Here is a 22,348-nt window from a genome sequence, read left to right on the forward strand (position 1 = left end):
TCCAGGACTCAAGTCCGGCCTGCCGGTTTCCCTGAATCCCTTCATAAATGTTACTTTGCTCACACTCCAACAGCACGTCAAGTATTAAAAACCATTTGTCTCCATTCACTCCTATCAAACACGCTCACGCATGCCTGCTGGAAGTCCAAGCCCCTCGCACACAAAACCTCCTTTACCCCCTCCCTCCAACCTTTCCTAGGCCGACCCCTACCCCGCCTTCCTTCCACTACAGACTGATACACTCTTGAAGTCATTCTGTTTCGCTCCATTCTCTCTACATGTCCGAACCACCTCAACAACCCTTCCTCAGCCCTCTGGACAACAGTTTTGGTAATCCCGCACCTCCTCCTAACTTCCAAACTACGAATTCTCTGCATTATATTCACACCACACATTGCCCTCAGACATGACATCTCCACTGCCTCCAGCCTTCTCCTCGCTGCAACATTCATCACCCATGCTTCACACCCATATAAGAGCGTTGGTAAAACTATACTCTCATACATTCCCCTCTTTGCCTCCAAGGACAAAGTTCTTTGTCTCCACAGACTCCTAAGTGCACCACTCACCCTTTTCCCCTCATCAATTCTATGATTCACCTCATCTTTCATAGACCCATCCGCTGACACGTCCACTCCCAAATATCTGAATACATTCACCTCCTCCATACTCTCTCCCTCCAATCTGATATCCAATCTTTCATCACCTAATCTTTTTGTTATCCTCATAACCTTACTCTTTCCTGTATTCACTTTTAATTTTCTTCTTTTGCATACCCTACCAAATTCATCCACCAATCTCTGCAACTTCTCTTCAGAATCTCCCAAGAGCACAGTGTCATCAGCAAAGAGCAACTGTGACAACTCCCACTTTATGTGTGATTCTTTATCTTTTAACTCCACGCCTCTTGCCAAGACCCTCGCATTTACTTCTCTTACAACCCCATCTATAAATATATTAAACAACCACGGTGACATCACACATCCTTGTCTAAGGCCTACTTTTACTGGGAAATAATCTCCCTCTTTCCTACATACTCTAACTTGAGCCTCACTAGACTCAAGAAATCGTAATGACACGATTGCAAACAAACCATACCCCCGGCCGGGATTGAACCCGCGGTCATAGTCTCAAAACTCCAGCCCGTCGCGTTAGCCACTAGACCAGCTAGCCACAATAAGATTCATCCAACTAGGTATATTTCTACACCATAGGAAGGTTAGCACAGGCACCTCTGTGACCACAAATGCAAGTTTTTACAGACGAATCTCCAGCTAGCGTGGCCGTGACGAACTCTAGCTCAAGTCCCTTCACTGCCGTCAACATGACTCAAGAAATCGTAATGACACAATTGCTAACGCTAACGCGACGGGCTGGAGTTTTGAGACTCTATGACCGCGGGTTCAATCCCGGCCGGGGGTATGGTTTGTTTGCAATCGTGTCATTACGATTTCTTGAGTCATGTTGACGGCAGTGAAGGGACTTGAGCTAGAGTTCGTCACGGCCACGCTAGCTGGAGATTCGTCTGTAAAAACTTGCATTTGTGGTCACAGAGGTGCCTGTGCTAACCTTCCTATGGTGTAGAAATATACCTAGTTGGATGAATCTTATTGTGGCTAGCTGGTCTAGTGGCTAACGCGACGGGCTGGAGTTTTGAGACTCTATGACCGCGGGTTCAATCCCGGCCGGGGGTATGGTTTTGTACTCACCTAGTTGAGGTTGCGGGGGTCGAGTCCGAGCTCCTGGCCCCGCCTCTTCACTGATCGCTACTAGGTCACTCTCCCTGAGCCGTGAGCTTTATCATACCTCTGCTTAAAGCTATGTATGGATCCTGCCTCCACTACATCGCTTCCCAAACTATTCCACTTACTGACTACTCTGTGGCTGAAGAAATACTTCCTAACATCCCTGTGATTCATCTGTGTCTTCAGCTTCCAACTGTGTCCCCTTGTTACTGTGTCCAATCTCTGGAACATCCTGTCTTTGTCCACCTTGTCAATTCCTCTCAGTATTTTGTATGTCGTTATCATGTCCCCCCTATCTCTCCTGTCCTCCAGTGTCGTCAGGTTGATTTCCCTTAACCTCTCCTCGTAGGACATACCTCTTAGCTCTGGGACTAGTCTTGTTGCAAACCTTTGCACTTTCTCTAGTTTCTTCACGTGCTTGGCTAGGTGTGGGTTCCAAACTGGTGCCGCATACTCCAATATGGGCCTAACGTACACGGTGTACAGGGTCCTGAATGATTCCTTATTAAGATGTCGGAATGCTGTTCTGAGGTTTGCTAGGCGCCCATATGCTGCAGCAGTTATTTGGTTGATGTGCGCTTCAGGAGATGTGCCTGGTGTTATACTCACCCCAAGATCTTTTTCCTTGAGTGAGGTTTGTAGTCTCTGACCCCCTAGACTGTACTCCGTCTGCGGCCTTCTTTGCCCTTCCCCAATCTTCATGACTTTGCACTTGGTGGGATTGAACTCCAGGAGCCAATTGCTGGACCAGGTCTGCAGCCTGTCCAGATCCCTTTGTAGTTCTGCCTGGTCTTCGATCGAGTGAATTCTTCTCATCAACTTCACGTCATCTGCAAACAGGGACACCTCAGAGTCTATTCCTTCCGTCATGTCGTTCACAAATACCAGAAACAGCACTGGTCCTAGGACTGACCCCTGCGGGACCCCGCTGGTCACAGGTGCCCACTCTGACACCTCGCCACGTACCATGACTCGCTGCTGTCTTCCTGACAAGTATTCCCTGATCCATTGTAGTGCCTTCCCTGTTATCCCTGCTTGGTCCTCCAGTTTTTGTTTCTAGGTGTTCCACCACTCTTCTCCTGATAATCTTCTCCATGATTTTGCATACTATACATGTGTGTGTGTGTGTGTGTGTACTCACCTATTTGTACTCACCTACTTGTGGTTGCAGGGGTCGAGTCTTAGCTCCTGGCCCCGCCTCTTCGCTGATTGCTACTAGGTCCTCTCTCTCCCTGCCCCATGAGCTCTATCATACCTCGCCTTAAAACTATGTATGGTTCCTGCCTCCACCACATCACTTTCTAGGCTATTCCATGGCCTGACTACTCTATGACTGAAGAAATACTTCCTAACATCCCTTTGATTCATCTGAGTCTTCAACTTCCAATTGTGACCTCTTGTGTCTGTGTCCCATCTCTGGAACATCCCGTCTTTGTCCACCTCGTCTATTCCGCGCAGTATTTTATATGTCGTTATCATGTCTCCCCTGACCCTCCTGGCCTCCAGTGTCGTCAGGCCGATTTCCCTCAACCTTTCTTCATAGGACAATCCCCGTAGCTCTGGGACTAGTCTTGTTGCAAACCTTTGCACTTTCTCTAATTTCTTGACGTGCTTGACTAGGTGTGGATTCCAAACTGGTGCTGCATACTCCAGTATGGGCCTGACGTAGATGGTGTACAGAGTCTTAAACGAATCCTTACTGAGGTATCGGAACGCTATCCGTAGGTTTGCCAGGCGCCCGTATGCTGCAGCAGTTATCTGATTGATGTGCGCCTCAGGAGATATGCTCGGTGTTATACTCACCCCCAGATCTTTTTCCTTGAGTGAGGTTTGCAGTCTTTGGCCATCTAAACTATATTGTGTCTGCGGTCTTCTTTGCCCTTCCCCAATCTTCATGACTTTGCATTTGGCAGGGTTAAATTCAAGGAGCCAGTTGCTGGACCAGGCTTGTAGCCTGTCCAGATCTCTTTGTAGTCCTGCCTGATCCTCGTCCGATTCGATTCTTCTCATTAACTTCACATCGTCTGCAAACAAGGACACTTCTGAGTCTATCCCTTCCGTTATGTCGTTCACGTATACCAAGAACAGCACAGGTCCTAGGACTGACCCCTGTGGAACCCCGCTTGTCACAGGCGCCCACTCTGACACCTCGTCGCGTACCATGACTCGTTGTTGCCTCCCTGTCAGATATTCTCTGATCCATTGCAGTGCCTTTCCTGTTATGTGTGCCTGGTCCTCTAGCTTTTGCAGTAACCTCTTGTGAGGAACTGTGTTGGTCATCACTACGTCCACACTCTCCCTGGTCCATGAACTTTCTCATAGCACTTCTTAAAGCTATATATTCTACCTGCCTCCACTACCTCACTTTCCATTACCTCACTCTATGGCTGAAGAAATACTTCCTAACACCCCTGTGATTCATCTGAGTCTTCAACTTCCAACTGTGACCGCTTGTTGTTGTGTCCCATCTCTGGAACATCCTGTCTCTGTCCACCTTGTTGATTCCTCTCAGTAGGTCGTTATCGTGTCCCGTCTACCTCTCCTATTCTCCAGTGTCGTCAGATCGATTTACCTCAGGAGATGTTCCTGGTGTTATTATGCTCACACCAAGTGAGGTTTGTAGTCTTTGGCCCCCTAGACTGTACTCCGTCTGCGTCTTTGCCATTCTCCAATGTTCATGACTTTGCACTTGGTGGGGTTGAACTCCAGGATCCAGTGGCTATACCAGATCCCTTTGTAGTTCTGCCAGGTCCACGTCCGATTGGATTCTTCTCATCAACTTCACATCATCGGCAAACAGGGGCACTTCGGAGTCTATTTCTTCCATCATGTTCACAAATACCAGAAACAGCACCGGTCCTAGTTCACCCCTGTGAAAACCCACTCGTCACAAGCGTCCACTCTGACACCTCGCCACGTACCATTACTCGCTGCAGTCTTCCTGACAGATATTTCCTGATCCATTGCATTGCCTTCCCTGTTATCTATGCCTGGTCCTCCAGCTTTTGCACTTATCTCTTGTGTGGAACTGTGCCAAACGCCTTCTTACAGTACAAAAAAAAATACAGTCTACCCACCCCTCTCTTTCTTGTCTTACTGCTGTCACCCTGCCATAAAACTCCAGTAGGTTTGTGACACAGAATTTCCCATCACTGAAACCGTGCTGGCTGTCATTAATAACCTCATTCCTTTTTAGGTGCTCCACCACTCTTCTCATAGTCTTCTCCATGACTGCATACTATACATATCAGTGACATTGGTCTGTAGTTTAATGCTTCATGTCTGTCTTCTTTTTTAAATATTGGGACTACATTTACTGTCTTCCATACCTCAGGTAGTCGCCCTGTTTCGATAGATGTGTTGAAAATTGTTGTTAAGGGTATACATAGCACCTCTGCACCCTCTCTCAGGACCCATGGAGAGATGTTATCCAGTCCCATCGCTTAGCAGCCTCTTCACTTCTTCCTCAGTTGTATGTATTGTGTCCAACGCTATGAACACTTCTCTGAATTTCATGTTGAGCTCCTCACATACTTCGCAGTCATGATCTCTCCTCCATCCTTCCTAAGTCTGATTACCTGGTCCTTGAGTGTTGTTTTCCCCCCTGATGTGGCTGTACAACAGCTTTCGTTGCAATGCCTCCCTTCTTAACTGTGCTTATTCATTTCTGGCTCTACGACTTCTCTCCTTATTCTCCTGGGTCCTTTGCCTTATATACTTCTTCCATTCTCAAGCACACTTGGTTTTGCCCTCTCTTCACCTCTGGGTGAGCCAAGAGCTTACCCTGGCTTTTCTTGTTATTTCTTTTACCCTTGGGTACAAACTTCTCTTCAGCTTCCTTCCATATTGATGTCACATATCAAATCATCTTGGATGATTTCTGCTCTTCAAGTACATCTCTATTCTCTGAAAATTTACTATCTCAATCACGCCCTGCTCACCTGTTTCTCTGATGATGTTTTTAATCTCCATTTTTTCTTCCATCCATCTTTCATTGTGCGTCCTCTCCTCACTCTCCCGAAGCCTGTAAATAAACATTGACCTCTCCCTCTCCTCCTGCAATTGCCTTTCCCATTTGTACATAGCCATTGTTTCCCTTATTTTTTCCTGTAGCTTTTGGAGGCATGATCGTGCCTCTACATGGGACCTTTCCCCCTCTCCACCTTTCCCCTCTCTCTCTTACTGCTATCCTTGCTTCCAACTGCTGCTCTCCCTTCATTACTGGGCCCTGCTTGGTGGTCTGATAGGGTCTTAGTGTAGGTCATGTCTCCCTCATTTCCGTTGCCTCCTCATTCATTACGGGTATACCTGCTTCAGATGCTGTCTCCTCTGGGCAATATCCCTGTAACTCACTTCAGCCTATTTACCTCATATTCTAGGACCCTTATCCTGGCTTATGCACCTCCGGCTTATGACTCCCATTTCTTTTTCTCTGCCTCCATCCTCCTCTCCATTTTCACAGAAAGCTCACCTACTTTGCTCTCCCACTCTTGATCCATCCTCTTATATTGTTCTTCCATTCATTTTTCTCTACCAGAGCCATTTTACTCTGATCCCGAGCCTTCGACTTCTTTTCCGAGCCACCATTTTTTTTTCGATGTTGTAATGTGTGTGTGTGTGTGTGTGTGTGTGTGTGTGTGTGTGTGTGTGTGTGTGTGTGTGTGTGTGTGTTTGTGTGTGTGTGTGTGTGTGTGTGTGTGTGTGTGTGTGTGTGTGTGTGTGTGTGTGTGTGTGTGTGTATGTTTGTGTTTGTATTGCTTATATGTGTGGAGGGGGATTGTAAGGGGGAGAGAGATGGGGACAGAGATTGAGAGGTGGAGAGAAATAGGGAAGGGAGGGCAGAGGAAGAGACACACAATCAGACAGGTTAGGTGTTGTAATGTGGGTGTGTGCTGCTTGTGTGCATGTGTGTGTGTGGGGGAGTGTGTGTGGGGGGGGAGTGTGTGTGTGGGGGAGAGATATGGGGTAGAGGGAGGGATGTAGGGAAAGTGATGGGGGTTGGAGAAAGAGTAGAAAGGGGCTAGAGGGAGAGAAAGGGTGAAAGGGAGGGAGGAAGGAAAAGAGAGGGGAATTGGGGGAGGGAGGGAGAGGAAAAGGGATAGGAGAAAGAGGGAGAGAGAGAGAGACTGAGAGAGAGAGAGAGAGAGAGAGAGAGAGAGAGAGAGAGAGAGAGAGAGAGAGAGAGAGAGAGAGAGAGAGAGAGAGAGAGAGAGAGGAGAGTGCAGGGAAGTGTAGGGAAATGATTGGGTTGGTGCTGTCTAGTTAAAGTGAAAGGAGGGAGGAAGCAAAAGCGAGAACGGGAAGGCTAGGGGAGTAGAGGGAAAAGGAAGAGGATGGGGGAAGAGGAGAAAGATGAGGAGGAGGAAGAAGAGGGAGAGGAGGAATAGGTGGAGGTGGAGGAAGAGGAAGAACAGAAGAGGATGAGAAGTAGAAGATGGAAGAGGAAGAGAAGGAGGAGGAGGGAAAGGAGAAATAGGTGGAGGAGGAGAACGAGGAGGAGGAGGGAGAGAAGAAATAGGAGGAAGAGGAAGAGGGGGAGGAGGAATAGGTGGAGGAGGAGGAAGACTGATGGTCAGTGGGCTGTATGTTTGTTTTACTGTCAGTTATGTATGCCTAAGCACCTGTGCACGTGTCGGCCTACATGTGGCCCGGTGGCCTGGTGGCTAAAGCTTCCGCTTCACACTCGGAGGGCCCGGGTTCGATTCCCGGCGGGAGGAAACATTTCGACACGTTTCCTTACACCTGTTGTCCTGTTCACCTAGCAGCAAATAGGTACCTGGGTGTTAGTCGACTGGTGTGGGTCGCATCATGGGGGACAAGATTAAGGACCCCAATGGAAATAAGTTAGACAGACCTCGATGACGCACTGACTTTCTTGGGTTATCCTGGGTGGCTAACCCTCCGGGGTTAAAAATCCGAACGAAATCTTATCTTATCTTATCACTTGTCGGCCTACATGTGGTAACCCAAACTCTCCTACTAGCTCTTCTTCCCTCTTAAGTGATGTATGTATGATATTAGCTCTCCAGAGTAGGGGGTTTGTGACCCACAGCTACTACTGATGCAAGGCCAAACATTGGTGTCAACACTGATAATTCAACATGCAACCACAAAAAGATCATTTGTATATCACGCCTGGCAGGGGTGTCATCTAGGATCCCTGCTGTGTTGTGGCTGCACGATGATTCTCGTTGTGACAGCACTCCTGGCTCTGGTTCCCCTTCACTTTCTTCTTCTCTTTAATTGTTCTATTCACCGGAGTCCAAAGAAAACTGGATATTTTCCCTTCGATTTTTTTCCCTTTTCTTTCCTCTCACTTTATGATTGTTTTATTATTCACTAACTGATCTATCGATATTCCTCTCATCTTGTGATTGTGTTATTATTCACTACCTCATCTATCTTCATCTCTTATCTCACTGGCTTGGTGTGTGTGTGTGTGTACTCACCTAGTTGTGGTTGCAGAGGTCGATTCACAGCTCCTGGTCCTACACGTGTGTGGGTGTCTGTGTGTGAGCTGTCATATAAGAGGGGGACAATTCAGGTAATAATAAGGGATAAGGGAGTAACAAAAGAAAAGGTAGAGAGTACGCAGGAGAGGTGAGTCGACTGATATGAGAGGAGGAAATGCGAGGTCACTGGTAAGTACACCATCACCTCTCACTAACTCTACACTACTCATCCTGTCAGTACTTTGTATAAAATAATAAAATAAGAATAAGAAATAACTGGGACAGTGAAATTAAATCATACTGTGTGTGTGTGTGTGTGTGTGTACTCACCAAGTTCTCACCTAATTGTGGTTGCAGGGGTCGAGTCACAGCTCCTTGCCCCTCCTATTCGATGGCCACTACTAGGTCATTCTTCCCGCCCCATGAGCTTTATTATACCTCTTCTTAAAGCTATGTATTGATCCTGCCTCCACTACATCACTTCCTAAACTATTCCACTTTCTGACAACTCTGTCACTGAAGAAATCCTTCCTAAGATTCCTGTGATTCATCTGAATCTTCAACTTCCAACAATGACCCCTTGTTGCTATGTCCCATCTCTGGAACATCCTATCTCTGTCCACCTAGTCGATTCCTCTCAGATTTTGTATGTCGTTACCCTAACTCCCCTACCTTTCCTATCCTCCAGTGTCGTCAGATTGATTTCCCTTAACCTCTCCTCGTAGGGCATACCTTAGCTCCGGGATCAGTCTAGTTGCAAATCATTGCACTTTCTCTAGCGTCCTTACATGCTTGGCTAGGTGTGGGTTTCAAACTGGTGCTGCATACTCCAATATGGGTATATTATACACAGTGTACAGGGTCCTGAAAGATTCCTTAAGCTGTCAGAATGCTGTTCTTAGGTTTGCTAGGCGCCCATAAGCTGTAGCAATTATTTGGTTGATGTGCGCCTCAGGAGATGTGCCTGGTGTTATACTCACCCCAAGGTCCTTCTTCTTGAGTGAGGTTTGTAGTCTTTGGCCCCCTAGACTGTGCTGCGTCTGCGGTCTTCTTTGCCCTTCCCCAGTCTTCTTGACTTTGCACTTGGAGGGGGTTGAACTATAGGAGCCAGTTGTTGGACCAGATCTGCAGCCTGTCAGATCCCTTTGTAGTTCTGCCTGCTCCTCGTGTTTATGTATGTGTGTGTGTGTGTGTGTGTGTGTGTGTGTGTGTGTTGCGTGTGCGCGCGCGTGTGTTGGAGAGAGAGAGAGAGAAAAGGAGAGAATGTACCCACAGGTACACTCAACACTGCCCATGTATATGAAAGTCACTGTTTATGTCATGTTAGGCTGCTGCTCCACTCTTCTGAAATTAGTAGATATTCACACTTCTTTTTTTACTGGTAACAACCTAGACCTGTTGTTAATGGCATTTTTGTATAAACTGTGGCAAAACACTGCTGCCTGCAGCACTGACTCATTGCTCGCTGCCCCTCACTCAACCTTTCTTGTCCCAACACTACTGCCTGCAGCATTCTATGTGAGTGTGGGTGATGTGTTTTTGTGTCTACCTCCACCTTCCAAGTATACATGTGTCTCGTTCCCTGTTTTCCCAGGCAGTCCGGGCATCATCACAGCTGTGTGTACCTGACTGCACAGGCAGGAAAGAGGGAGACCTGGTTAAAGACCCAACCAATTGTCTTCAGTATTATGTCTGTAGCGACCCAGATGGAGACGGTGTCCTCCCCATAGAGCCGTCTGTCTTACCCCTCCAGTGCGAAGAAGGGTGAGTCCAATTATACTTTTCTATGTGTTAATATATGTAGGATTACGCGCTGGTCAGCATGATAGTAGAGTGCTATATGACCCTAACGGGTTTACAGTTTCTCATGAACAAAATAAAATATCAGAATTGTATTTACTCAACTAGGTATATATCCCCTCAATGTATATAGTTATAAAAATGGTACACATAACTAACATTCGTTGCATTTTAATCTCTCGTTGTATATCACGACAGGTATACTGCAACACTTAGATCATTCAGTTATCAATCATTCAATATTTTTTTTTAAATCACAATGCCATATAGATTATAGTTCCTTTTCAAAGTGATTAAACTGACTACTAAGATATTACTTACTTGTGATAATGTTACATACACAGGTGTGTATCAACATAATTATGGTATTCAATACCAACAAGGAGATAAGTAAGACACGTGTACTATAGTTTAGTATCTTTATTCCGAAACTTCTCGTCTACACAGTAGGCTTCTTCAGTCGAACACAGAGGTGGCTGGTTATGGAGAGAGAAGCTGCAGTGGAAAGTGTCTGACCACCTCATAACTACTTCAAGGTTGATGGATTGGTTAGGTTAGGTTAGGTTAGGTTAGGTTAGGTTAGGTTAGGTTAGGTTAGGTTAGGTTAGGTTAGGTTAGGTTAGGTTAGGTTAGGTTAGGTTAGGTTAGGTTAGGTTAGGTTAGGTTAGGTTAGGTTAGGTTAGGTTAGGTTAGGTTAGGTTAGGTTAGGTTAGGTTAGGTTAGGTTAGGTTAGGTTAGGTTAGGTTAGGTTAGGTTAGGTTAGGTTAGGTTAGGTTAGGTTAGGTTAGGTTAGGTTAGGTTAGGTTAGGTTAGGTTAGGTTAGGTTAGGTTAGGTTAGTTAGATTAGGTTAGGTTAGGTTAGGTTAGGTTAGGTTAGGTTAGGTTAGGTTAGGTTAGGTTAGGTTAGGTTAGGTTAGGTTAGGTTAGGTTAGGTTAGGTTAGGTTAGGTTAGGTTAGGTTAGGTTAGGTTAGGTTAGGTTAGGTTAGGTTAGGTTAGGTTAGGTTAGGTTAGGTTAGGTTAGGTTAGGTTAGGTTAGGTTAGGTTAGGTTAGGTTAGGTTAGGTTAGGTTAGGTTAGGTTAGGTTAGGTTAGGTTAGGTTAGGTTAGGTTAGGTTAGGTTAGGTTAGGTTAGGTTAGGTTAGGTTAGGTTAGGTTAGGTTAGGTTAGGTTAGGTTAGGTTAGGTTAGGTTAGGTTAGGTTAGGTTAGGTTAGGTTAGGTTAGGTTAGGTTAGGTTAGGTTAGGTTAGGTTAGGTTAGGTTAGGTTAGGTTAGGTTAGGTTAGGTTAGGTTAGGTTAGGTTAGGTTAGGTTAGGTTAGGTTAGGTTAGGTTAGGTTAGGTTAGGTTAGGTTAGGTTAGGTTAGGTTAGGTTAGGTTAGGTTAGGTTAGGTTAGGTTAGGTTAGGTTAGGTTAGGTTAGGTTAGGTTAGGTTAGGTTAGGTTAGGTTAGGTTAGGTTAGGTTAGGTTAGGTTAGGTTAGGTTAGGTTAGGTTAGGTTAGGTTAGGTTAGGTTAGGTTAGGTTAGGTTAGGTTAGGTTAGGTTAGGTTAGGTTAGGTTAGGTTAGGTTAGGTTAGGTTAGGTTAGGTTAGGTTAGGTTAGGTTAGGTTAGGTTAGGTTAGGTTAGGTTAGGTTAGGTTAGGTTAGGTTAGGTTAGGTTAGGTTAGGTTAGGTTAGGTTAGGTTAGGTTAGGTTAGGTTAGGTTAGGTTAGGTTAGGTTAGGTTAGGTTAGGTTAGGTTAGGTTAGGTTAGGTTAGGTTAGGTTAGGTTAGGTTAGGTTAGGTTAGGTTAGGTTAGGTTAGGTTAGGTTAGGTTAGGTTAGGTTAGGTTAGGTTAGGTTAGGTTAGGTTAGGTTAGGTTAGGTTAGGTTAGGTTAGTATAGGTTAGGTTAGGTTAGGTTAGGTTAGGTTAGGTTAGCTTAGGTTAGGTTAGGTTAGGTTAGGTTAGGTTAGGTTAGGTTAGGTTAGGTTAGGTTAGGTTAGGTTAGGTTAGGTTAGGTTAGGTTAGGTTAGGTTAGGTTAGGTTAGGTTAGGTTAGGTTAGGTTAGGTTAGGTTAGGTTAGGTTAGGTTAGGTTAGGTTAGGTTAGGTTAGGTTAGGTTAGGTTAGGTTAGGTTAGGTTAGGTTAGGTTAGGTTAGGTTAGGTTAGGTTAGGTTAGGTTAGGTTAGGTTAGGTTAGGTTAGGTTAGGTTAGGTTAGGTTAGGTTAGGTTAGGTTAGGTTAGGTTAGGTTAGGTTAGGTTAGGTTAGGTTAGGTTAGGTTAGGTTAGGTTAGGTTAGGTTAGGTTAGGTTAGGTTAGGTTAGGTTAGGTTAGGTTAGGTTAGGTTAGGTTAGGTTAGGTTAGGTTAGGTTAGGTTAGGTTAGGTTAGGTTAGGTTAGGTTAGGTTAGGTTAGGTTAGGTTAGGTTAGGTTAGGTTAGGTTAGGTTAGGTTAGGTTAGGTTAGGTTAGGTTAGGTTAGGTTAGGTTAGGTTAGGTTAGGTTAGGTTAGGTTAGGTTAGGTTAGGTTAGGTTAGGTTAGGTTAGGTTAGGTTAGGTTAGGTTAGGTTAGGTTAGGTTAGGTTAGGTTAGGTTAGGTTAGGTTAGGTTAGGTTAGGTTAGGTTAGGTTAGGTTAGGTTAGGTTAGGTTAGGTTAGGTTAGGTTAGGTTAGGTTAGGTTAGGTTAGGTTAGGTTAGGTTAGTCTTACCCTGTGTGATACATTCTACCAGTCTTATACTGTGTGATACATCCTACCAGTCTTACACTGTGTGATACATCCTACTTACACTGTGTGTCTCCTATACACTGTGTGATACATCCTACTAGTCTTACACTGTGTGATACATCCTACCAGTCCTATACTGTGTGATACATCCTACCTATAGTCCTACCAGTATATACTGTGTGATACATCCTAGTCCAGTCATCCTTACTGTGTGTGTCTTATACTGTGTGATACATCCTAGTCCACTGTGTGATCTTACCAGCTATACTGTGTGATACATCCTACCAGTCTTATACTGTGTGATACATCCTACCAGTCTATACTGTGTAATACATCCTACCAGTCTTATACTGTGTGATACATCCTACCAGTCTTATACTGTGTGATACATCCTACCATCTTACCACTGTGTGATACATTATACTGTGTGATACATCCTACCAGTCCTATACTGTGTGATACATCCTACCAGTCCTATACTGTGTGATACATCCTACCAGTCCTATACTGTGTGATACATCCTACCAGTCCTATACTGTGTGATACATCCTACCAGTCTTACACTGTGTGATACATCCTACCAGTCCTATACTGTGTGATACATCCTACCAGTCCTATACTGTGTGATACATCCTACCAGTATTATACTGTGTGATACATCCTACCAGTCTTACACTGTGTGATACATCCTACCAGTCTTATACTGTGTGATACATCCTACCAGTCTTATATTGTGTGATACATCCTACCAGTCTTACATTGTGTGATACATCCTACCAGTCTTATACTGTGTGATACATCCTACCAGTCTTATACTGTGTGATACATCCTACCAGTCTTATACTGTGTGATACATCCTACCAGTCTTATACTGTGTGATACATCCTACCAGTCTTATACTGTGTGATACATCCTACCAGTCTTATATTGTGTGATACATCCTACCAGATTTATATTGTGTGATACATCCTACCAGTCTTATATTGTGTGATACATCCTACCAGTCTTATTCTGTGTGATACATCTTACCAGACTTATATTGTGTGATACATCCTACCAGTCTTATACTGTGTGATACATCCTACCAGTCTTATGCTGTGTGATACATCCTACCAGTCTTACCCTGTGTGATACATTCTACCAGTCTTATATTGTGTGATACATCCTACCAGTCTTACCCTGTGTGATACATTCTACCAGTCTTATATTATGTGATACATCCCCCAGTCTTACCCTGTGTGATATAATCTACCAGTCTTATATTGTGTGATACATCCTACCAGTCTTTCCCTGTGTGATATATTCTACCAGTCTTACCCTGTGTGATACATCCTACCAGTCTTATATTATGTGATACATCCTACCAGTCTTATATTATATGACACATCCTATCAGTCTTACCCTGTGTGATACATCCTACCAGTCTTATATTATGTGATACATCCTACCAGTCTTACCCCGTGTGATATATTCTACCAGTTTTACCCTGTGTGATACGTTCTACCAGTCACATCCGGTGTGATACATCCTACTCGTCTTATATTATGTGATACATCCTACCAGTCTTATCTTGTGTGATACATCCTACCAGCCTTGTACTGTGTGATACATCCCACAAGTCTTATATTGTGTGATACATCCTACCAGTCTTATCCTGTATGATACATCCTTCCAGTCTTATATTGTGTGATACATCCTACCAGTCTTTACTGTGTGATACATCATACCAGTCTTGCATTGTGTGATACATCTTACCAGACTTATATTGTGTGATACATCCTTCCAGTCTCATATTATGTGATACATCCTACCAGTCTTATTCTGTGTGATACATCTTACCAGACTTATATTGTGCGATATATCCTACCAGTCTCATATTATGTGATACATCCTACCAGTCTTACATTGTGTGATACATCCTACCAGTCTTATTGTGTGTGATACATCCTACCAGACTTATATTGTGTGATACATCCTACCAGTCTTACATTGTGTGATACATGCTACCAGACTTATATTGTGTGATACATCCTACCAGTCTTATATTATGTGATACATCCTACCAGTCTTATCCTCTGTGATACATCCTACCAGTCTTATACTGTGTGATACATTCTACCAGTCTTACCCTGTGTGATACATCCTACCTGTCTTATATTATGTGATACATTCTACCAGTCTTAGCATGTGTGATGCATCCTACCAGTCTTATATTATGTGATGCATAATACCAGTCTTATATTTTGTGATACATCCTACCAGTCTTATCTTTTGTGATACATCCTACCAGCCTTCTACTGTGTGATACATCCTACCAGTCTTGTATTGTGTGATACATCCTACCAGCCTTGTACTGTGTGATACATCCTACCAGTCTTGTATTGTTTGATACATCCTACAAGTCTTATATTGTGTGATACATCCTACCAGCCTTATCCTCTGTGATACATCCTTCCAGTCTTATATTGTGTGATCCATCCTACCAATCTTATCCTGTGTGATACATCCTACCAGTCTTGTACTGTGTGATACTACCTACCACTCTTATAATACGTGATATATCCTAACAGTCTTATCCTGTGAGATACATCCTACCAGTCTTAACCTCTGTGATGCATCCTACCAATCTTACCCTGTGTGAAACATCCTATCAGTCGTGATACTACCTACCAGTCTTATACTGTGTGATACATCCTTCCAGCCATATATTGTGTGATACATCCTGCCAGTCTTATTTTGTGTGATACATCCTGCCAGTCTTATTTTGTGTGATACATCCTACCAGTCTTATACTGTGTGATACACTCTACCAGCCTTATATTACGTGATACATCCTACCAGTCTTTACTGTGTGATACATCCTACAAGCCTTATATTGTGTGACACATCCATCCAGTCTTATATTGTGTGATACATGCTACCAGTCTTTAATGTGTGATACATGTTACAAGTTATATTGTGTGATACATACTACCAGTCTTGTACTGTGTGATACATACCACCAAAAATCTTGAAAATCATCCTGCGCCTTATATGCCCAAGGTCAGGGTTAAGGGCTGACTTCTGGTTACACTTTAGTGTGAAGTAAGAGCGTAATTAACCCTTGAATATAATTAATGATTTACCTCTATACTTCTGTCGTGCGCCTTATATGAGGGAAAACACTGTATATCCAGGAGTGATGCACAGTTGTCTTCTTCAGGTATTTCTTCAATTCAGCTGATAGTGTGAGGCAATGTGAGAAGATAAATCCTTCTGCCGACTATTGTAAAGGTCTCTGCAGCCCGTGTGTCATCCAGTGTGAGACTCCAGGTCAGGATGGTCACGTTATCTTACAAGCATTCTAATATGTTTTTAATTCGTTATGTCTCTGTCTGTATGTATGTCTCTCTCTCTCTCTCTCTCTCTCTCGCTTTAATAGGTAACATTTCAGTGTTCCTTTGGTACTTGCTATTCTTAATAATAATAATAATAATAATATTAATAATAAATAAATCTAATAATAATAACAACAACAACAACAGCAACAACAGTAATAATGATAATAATAATAATAATAATAATAATAATAATAATAATAAATAATAATAATAATAATAATAATATCTTAAGATTAAATTATTATACAAAATTCTCCAGTAATTTGAATATCAATAAAATTTTCAATATTTCGGGTTCTCTTTGAAAATAAATAAATAGGCAATTAATATGAGCTAATTATTTCCATAATCATTATCATAACTGCATACATTTTCTGTGTATTCCAGGCACGTTAATTCCGTCAACACTGGATTGTAGCAAATATGAAATCTGCCTTGAAACAGGTCCTCAGGAAGTAGAATGTCCGACTGCTACTCCGTATTTCAACTTCGAGAATTATGGATGTACCGATGACCCGACTGTTTGCTACGACCTTTGTGACCCCTGTGACGTGTACTGCGTGACTGAGGGCAGGATTCCTAATCCACACAACTGTCATGGCTACTTGTACTGCAACCCTCCTGATGTGGCTTTATTTCTTTGCCCCGAAAACGAAGTCTTTAACACACAATCTCTCATCTGTGAGAACACCACAGACACCTGTGACAACCTCTGTACAGACACCACTGGCGCTTATGATGATTCTTTGGGGTCGTTTTTGGAATAAGTTTGAGTATGTTTGATATGTGAATAAATTTATCAGCGTTTATAGGTTTTACAAAAAAAATATCATTTTATTAAAAGCCTCATATGGGGTAATTATCTCACATGAAAATATGCAGAATTAATCCCGATGTCATTGAGATTAGAGAGAATAGTAAAATATATGTGATAACGAGTGACTCACTGGCACCAACATGTCTGAGCAAACTCCCCTGGTTGACACTTGGTGCTATTGGTCGAAATGTGACTCCACTGGTCAAGACGTGATATATCTGTTCGAGATGTTCTATCACTGATCACGGGAGAATACGGGACACTACTGTTCGAACCGTGACAGAGCTACTAGCTACATATATAGTACACTCCGAAGTCTCCACTAAGTGCTCAGTAATTAGTTTTCTTACCATTGTCTCAGAGAACATGTAGTGACAGAGGAACATCAAAGATCATTACTTAACTCTCATAGTGAACCTTATTAAATACTGAAAGTAAAGCCGTAAACCTAGACTCACATATCACTACTGGATTCCCTGTGCTGCAACTTCAGCGAGTCAGACTTCAAGAAACAGTTCAATTAATCCTTACAGTGGTTCTTAATTAACCTAAACAACCAACTTTACACAATTTGTACATAAAGTCACAGGGAAACTTTGTGATATTAAATGTATATCAGTCGCTGAATGATCTGAGATATGTATCCCCGTACTGCATAAGGCAGGTGAAATCACATATCTAGAGAATGTACAGAAAAAAAATACTACGTATTATTTCAGACAAAGCCTTTAATTACTGGGAACGTTTGAAATCCCTTGACTTGTACTCCCTGGAATGTAGGCGAGAAAGATACATTATAATCTACACCTTAAAAATCCTAGAGGGACTGGTGCAAAATCTGCACACAGAATCACTGCCTATGATATCAAAAGGCTAGGCGAACAGTGCAACAGCCTCCTAATGTAAAGCAAGGGCGCCATGAGTGCACTAAGAGAAAACACTTTAAGCTTCCTGGGCCCAAGACTATTTAACAACCTCTCATAATACATAAGGAGAATTACTAATAGATTTCTTGCTCTCTCTCTTGTCTGATGGCCTATATGTACTCACTCTTTCTCTCCTTTCTGTTAGTGTGACTTTGTAAACGGTACAAGTCGGACCGAAACGTCGTCGCAAGCTCCCCTCTCCTATGTGCGGGTTATTTGTGTATAGATTTCTGGCTGTCTTCAGGAGGGAAATGAACAGATAAAGTCAGCGCCCGATCAGCCGGCCTATGGTTCGTATGCCGGAATGAGTGCAGCCAGCATTAAGAGCTTGGTTGATCAGACTCTAATCCATTGGGAGGCCTGGTCGACGACCAGGCCGCGGGGCGTTGACCCCCAGAACGTCTCACACTGGACTTAAAAGGACAATTAACTTTCCCAATATAAGTTAAAATCGTTCATGAATAAACGATAAATCCATACATATGAAAATCTATGGCCACTCACTGTATTTGTCATATCTCAGACGCCAGAGAATTAAGTATAATGTCCTACATTAGACACTGTGTGGTAATGTCCCCACAGAATCCTGTCCACAATACATCCTGGGTCCACGTACGGGAACCCTGCAAATTATGAACATTATATATGAACATATATATATGTGTGCGAGGGGCTTGGACTTGCGTGAGCGTGTTTGATAGGAGTGAATGGAGACAAATGGTTTTTAATACTTGACGTGCTGTTGGAGTGTGAGCAAAGTAACATTTATGAAGGGGTTCAGGGAAACCGGCAGGCCGGACTTGAGTCCTGGAGATGGGAAGTACAGTGCCTGCACTCTGAAGGAGGGGTGTTAATGTTGCAGTTTAAAAACTGTAGTGTAAAGCACCCTTCTGGCAAGACAGTGATGGAGTGAATGATGGTGAAAGTTTTTCTTTTTCGGGCCACCCTGCCTTGGTGTCAGTCGGCCAGTGTGATAATAAATAAAATAAATATATGTATATATATATATATATATATATATAAATATATACATTTATATATATATATGTACTGTATATATATATATATATATATATATATATATATATATATATATATATATATATATATATATATATATATATATATATATATATATATATATATTATAATAATAATAATAAATATGTTCCTCTTTGACACATGACGTGTTTGCCTCAACTTATCCAAGAAACCAAAAACTACATAAAAAGAATATAGTTTTTAATTTGTAATTCCCTTCCAGAAAATGCATTAAGTTCTTAGTCCGCCAAGTGATACAGTCATGTATATAAACCACCTTCTTCAACTGACCTAAATTCTGCATAGATTATTTTTGTTAAAGCACAATTTGTCAACGTTAATCTTGTTTAGGTTATTCATATTATTATTTTTACGATAATCAATTTATTTTCTCTTACGTCATAACCACTACAAGTATTTTAACAAATTGTCTTACCAAAACAATCCAGAAATGTCATAAACATTAATCACTGTTATTTTTTTTATATTTTATTTAAAAACATACAATACATTAACTAAACAAAGTATACAGAATCAGTTCATCGGCAGACAATATAAAGTCATCGTTGTGGAAACACTGTGCCATGCAGTAATGTCAAAATATATACACTTCATTCAGGCAATAGATGTATACTGCCATGATACATAATTCCATTGCAACAAAATATAAATCTGCAAGTAAGACAAAATACAGTAGTATATTCATGTCGATCTAGAAACACTGGCGGATTCCAGGATAATGACCATGGAAAAGAATGTGATAATGGGGGGTCAGCATAACCTCAGGGCTGTCAGGGTACAAGTTTAATATGTTTAATCATCCCCCAAGGGGATAGAGAGACTTATTCCTGTGTATTACTAAGTAGAAACAGAAGCAGTACAAAGGATTCAGGTGACTGGGTGGCGGATTCCGGGATAATGACCATGGAAAAGAATGTGATAATGGGGGGACAGCATAACCTCAGGGCTGTCAGGGTACAAGTTTAATATGTTTAATCATCCCCCAAGGGGATAGAGAGACTTATTTCTGTGTATTACTAAGCAGAAAAAGGTAGATAATGATCACTTCTGACTCCCCAAACTCTATCACCCTGATAGATGGGAGAGGCAGTACAAAGGATTCAGGTGACTGGGTACAAGCTTGCCATCTCCGAGGGAGTTCCCCGGTCTGCAACTCATTGACACAACTGTTGCTACTTCACAATACTGCTGGGTTCAAAGAATGCGGTAATGGAGGGCAGCTGGTCTCCGAGGGAATGTTGCTAGTCCGCCTGTACCTCAGCAAAAAAAGGTTCTTCCAGGTACTACGGTACCGTTTATTCTCGCGGCTGCTAGATCTTTCCAGGTGGGGAGGCTTAAAGCAGTGAGAAAGGTCATCTAGGGAAGTCCTTTGTGCTGATAGAGCTCTTCTAGGTACTTTGACATATATTTTCCTCTTACCCACTCTCAGATGGGGAGAGGCTTAAGTGGTGTGATATTGTTTATATATATAGTATATTTGTTTAGACTAAAGAAGATAGTAATATATAGTTATATGTAAAGAAAAAATAAAAATCAGAGTTTGGCAATATTTTTATTAATTCACATACAAAAGGGCAAAAGCTGCGCAAAGTTTTTTAGCACCGGCAAAGGGGCGAAACTGTGCAAGTTTTAGTGGTTAGACTGAATGACTGAGCTCCTGTTCACTTTCTGTAAGATTGATAACCTCCCGCTCGAAAATGATTTCCTTTTCAGGTACGTCATATCCCGCCTTTACTCCATCTCCCGCCTTTACTCCATCTGCTGCCTTTACTCCATCTGCTGCCTTTACTCCATCTCCAGTCTGTACTCTGACATCGGGCGTTTTCCCTTCCTTCTCCGACTGGTTGTTAGGGTCTGCTTCAAGGTCGCCAGTTTGTTCAGCACCTGCTGCGGCAGTGACCTCAACAGAGTCATCAGATTGAGCAGTAGCAAGCGTAGAGAGGTCCACAACGAGGTCATCAGACTGACATGAGGGAAGGCTCTGCGTTTCATCGTTGTCGAGATCTGGTTCTTTCTTCATAGGCTCCTCTATATCAGATGAACTGTTCCCATCTTCCACAGGCTGTAAGTCATAAAGAGAACATATTTATCACTTTCAAATAAAGGAGTGGGACTCGTCTCTAATCTACCAAAGGAGGGAAACATAGAAGACATACCCTTTCCTGAGGAAGTCTATGTTTGCGTTTCCTGCTATCATCACAATGACACCGGTTTAGGAGTTTGATGCCGGCGTGTTCCTTCCCTTCCAATCTACCAGCCGATAAAATCAAAACTTTACAAATTCTGACTGGCCCAGTGAAAACTGTTGAAGAAAAAGGAGACTCAACTTTAAAATTATTATAAGTCTCTTGCGCTCGTTTGTTTCGTTAATATTCAAAGAGAAGTATCCAATCTACCAGCCGATAAAATCAAAACTTTACAAATTCTGACTGGTCCAGTGAAAACTGTTGAAAAAAGAGACTCAACTTTAAAAATTATTATAAGTCTCTTGCGCTCGTTTGTTTCGTTAATATTCAAAGAGAAGTTTTAGCAAAATAAATGTCTCGCTTACCAGAATCGAGAATGTCTGCTTCCTTCACCATGATGAGAGTAAAGGCTATGGAGAGGTCAGCCTCTATCTTTTGCGGGGAAGACAGCTTCAGCGGGCTCTTATATACAGCTCAGAGAGGACCTTACCAGCCAGGAGGGGTATTTGGGGGATACTCTCGTCAGAGGTGACCTTCCTCACAGAGGGAAGCACAAATGTAACCTTGACTACTTAGGCAAAATGTAATTTCACAGGGAGGCAACATTTTAAAATTCTCTCTAGCATATGCTATCACTAATCTGTCATTGATAAAAAGCGATTTTTCCGAGAAATTTAAAAAAAAAAATATAAAGCTCTTTCTAATCCCACAAGGCTTGTTTTATGAATAAACATCATAACATATAGACCGCAAGTGAGTGAAAAATCACTTTGTGTTCTGCCGGATAAACGATATAAATATTTAATTTTATTTAGTTTAAAATTTTTTTTTAAATTTATGCCATAATTCTCTGTTTTTTTTCCCGTAACTGTCAACGAAGAAGGATAGACTATTTTTCTTGTCCAAGAGAAGAGAAAAAAATGACCCATTACTTTTGAACTGTACGAAGGAAGAATATTGCTTACAAGCACTATGGGCCTGTCCGAGGGATAGCCATCTAATCTTATTTGCTGTAGAGCGTCTATAGTGAAACAGCCAATATATGTGACTTTATTTCCTAGGGTCAGAATTAAACTATTATTTATTTCTGCGCAATTCGTTTTTTTTATTTATGCTCGCACATCACAATGAACAGATCTATTCTGGTTGATGGATAAAACACCAGTTGTCTGAGCAAATAATAAAACTACCTTATTATAAGGGGCGGGCTTAGAGAACTGTAATTCAATTCTCAAGTTACCAGATTTTTCGATCAGGAGAGCGTCTTCCACTTGGCTGTCTGTT

General features: G+C 42.4%; 2 protein-coding genes and 1 long non-coding RNA gene across 4 annotated transcripts in view; 2 read left to right on the forward strand and 1 right to left on the reverse strand.

Moving 5' to 3' along the window:
- LOC128703129 (uncharacterized) overlaps positions 1–16,880 on the forward strand; it is an 18,138-nt gene extending 1,258 nt beyond the window's left edge. Inside the window, exons 2-5 of one of the 2 annotated variants that reach the window (XM_070081705.1) lie at positions 5,080–5,217; positions 9,792–9,961; positions 15,896–16,005; positions 16,461–16,880. In XM_070081705.1, coding sequence (XP_069937806.1) covers positions 5,161–5,217; positions 9,792–9,961; positions 15,896–16,005; positions 16,461–16,840 — 717 coding nt within the window. In that variant the 5' untranslated portion in view covers positions 5,080–5,160 and the 3' untranslated portion in view covers positions 16,841–16,880. The remainder of the gene's footprint in view (positions 1–5,079; positions 5,218–9,791; positions 9,962–15,895; positions 16,006–16,460) is intronic. The other variant, XM_070081706.1, reaches the window with a different exon arrangement.
- The window catches only part of LOC138852076 (uncharacterized), a 22,748-nt gene extending 4,779 nt beyond the window's left edge, over positions 1–17,969 (forward strand). Inside the window, exon 2 of the long non-coding RNA XR_011391554.1 lies at positions 17,555–17,969. This is a non-coding gene — a long non-coding RNA (uncharacterized lncRNA). The remainder of the gene's footprint in view (positions 1–17,554) is intronic.
- A 2,545-nt stretch (positions 17,970–20,514) lies between these two features.
- On the reverse strand, positions 20,515–21,716 carry LOC138852077 (uncharacterized). The gene is made up of 3 exons (XM_070081707.1): positions 21,430–21,716; positions 21,035–21,180; positions 20,515–20,940 (listed from the first exon to the last, which is right to left on the reverse strand). The coding sequence occupies exons 1-3, from the start codon at positions 21,458–21,460 to the stop codon at positions 20,515–20,517; spliced, it is 603 nt and encodes a 200-aa protein (XP_069937808.1). The 5' UTR covers positions 21,461–21,716.
- Positions 21,717–22,348: the final 632 nt, after the last annotated feature.

Source organism: Cherax quadricarinatus, unplaced genomic scaffold (assembly GCF_038502225.1).
Source record: "Cherax quadricarinatus isolate ZL_2023a unplaced genomic scaffold, ASM3850222v1 Contig3739, whole genome shotgun sequence".
NCBI classification, from domain to species: domain Eukaryota; kingdom Metazoa; phylum Arthropoda; class Malacostraca; order Decapoda; family Parastacidae; genus Cherax; species Cherax quadricarinatus.

Bases quoted from the DNA above. Each gene is read 5' to 3' on its own strand.
- LOC138852077 (XM_070081707.1), bottom strand. From the start codon at position 21,460: ATGGTGAAGGAAGCAGACATTCTCGATTCTG. The intron at 21,181-21,429 runs GTAAGCGAGACA...TTTCTTCAACAG, and splicing joins AGCAGACATTCTCGATTCTG to TTTTCACTGGGCCAGTCAGA. The intron at 20,941-21,034 runs GTATGTCTTCTA...TATGACTTACAG, and splicing joins ATAGACTTCCTCAGGAAAGG to CCTGTGGAAGATGGGAACAG.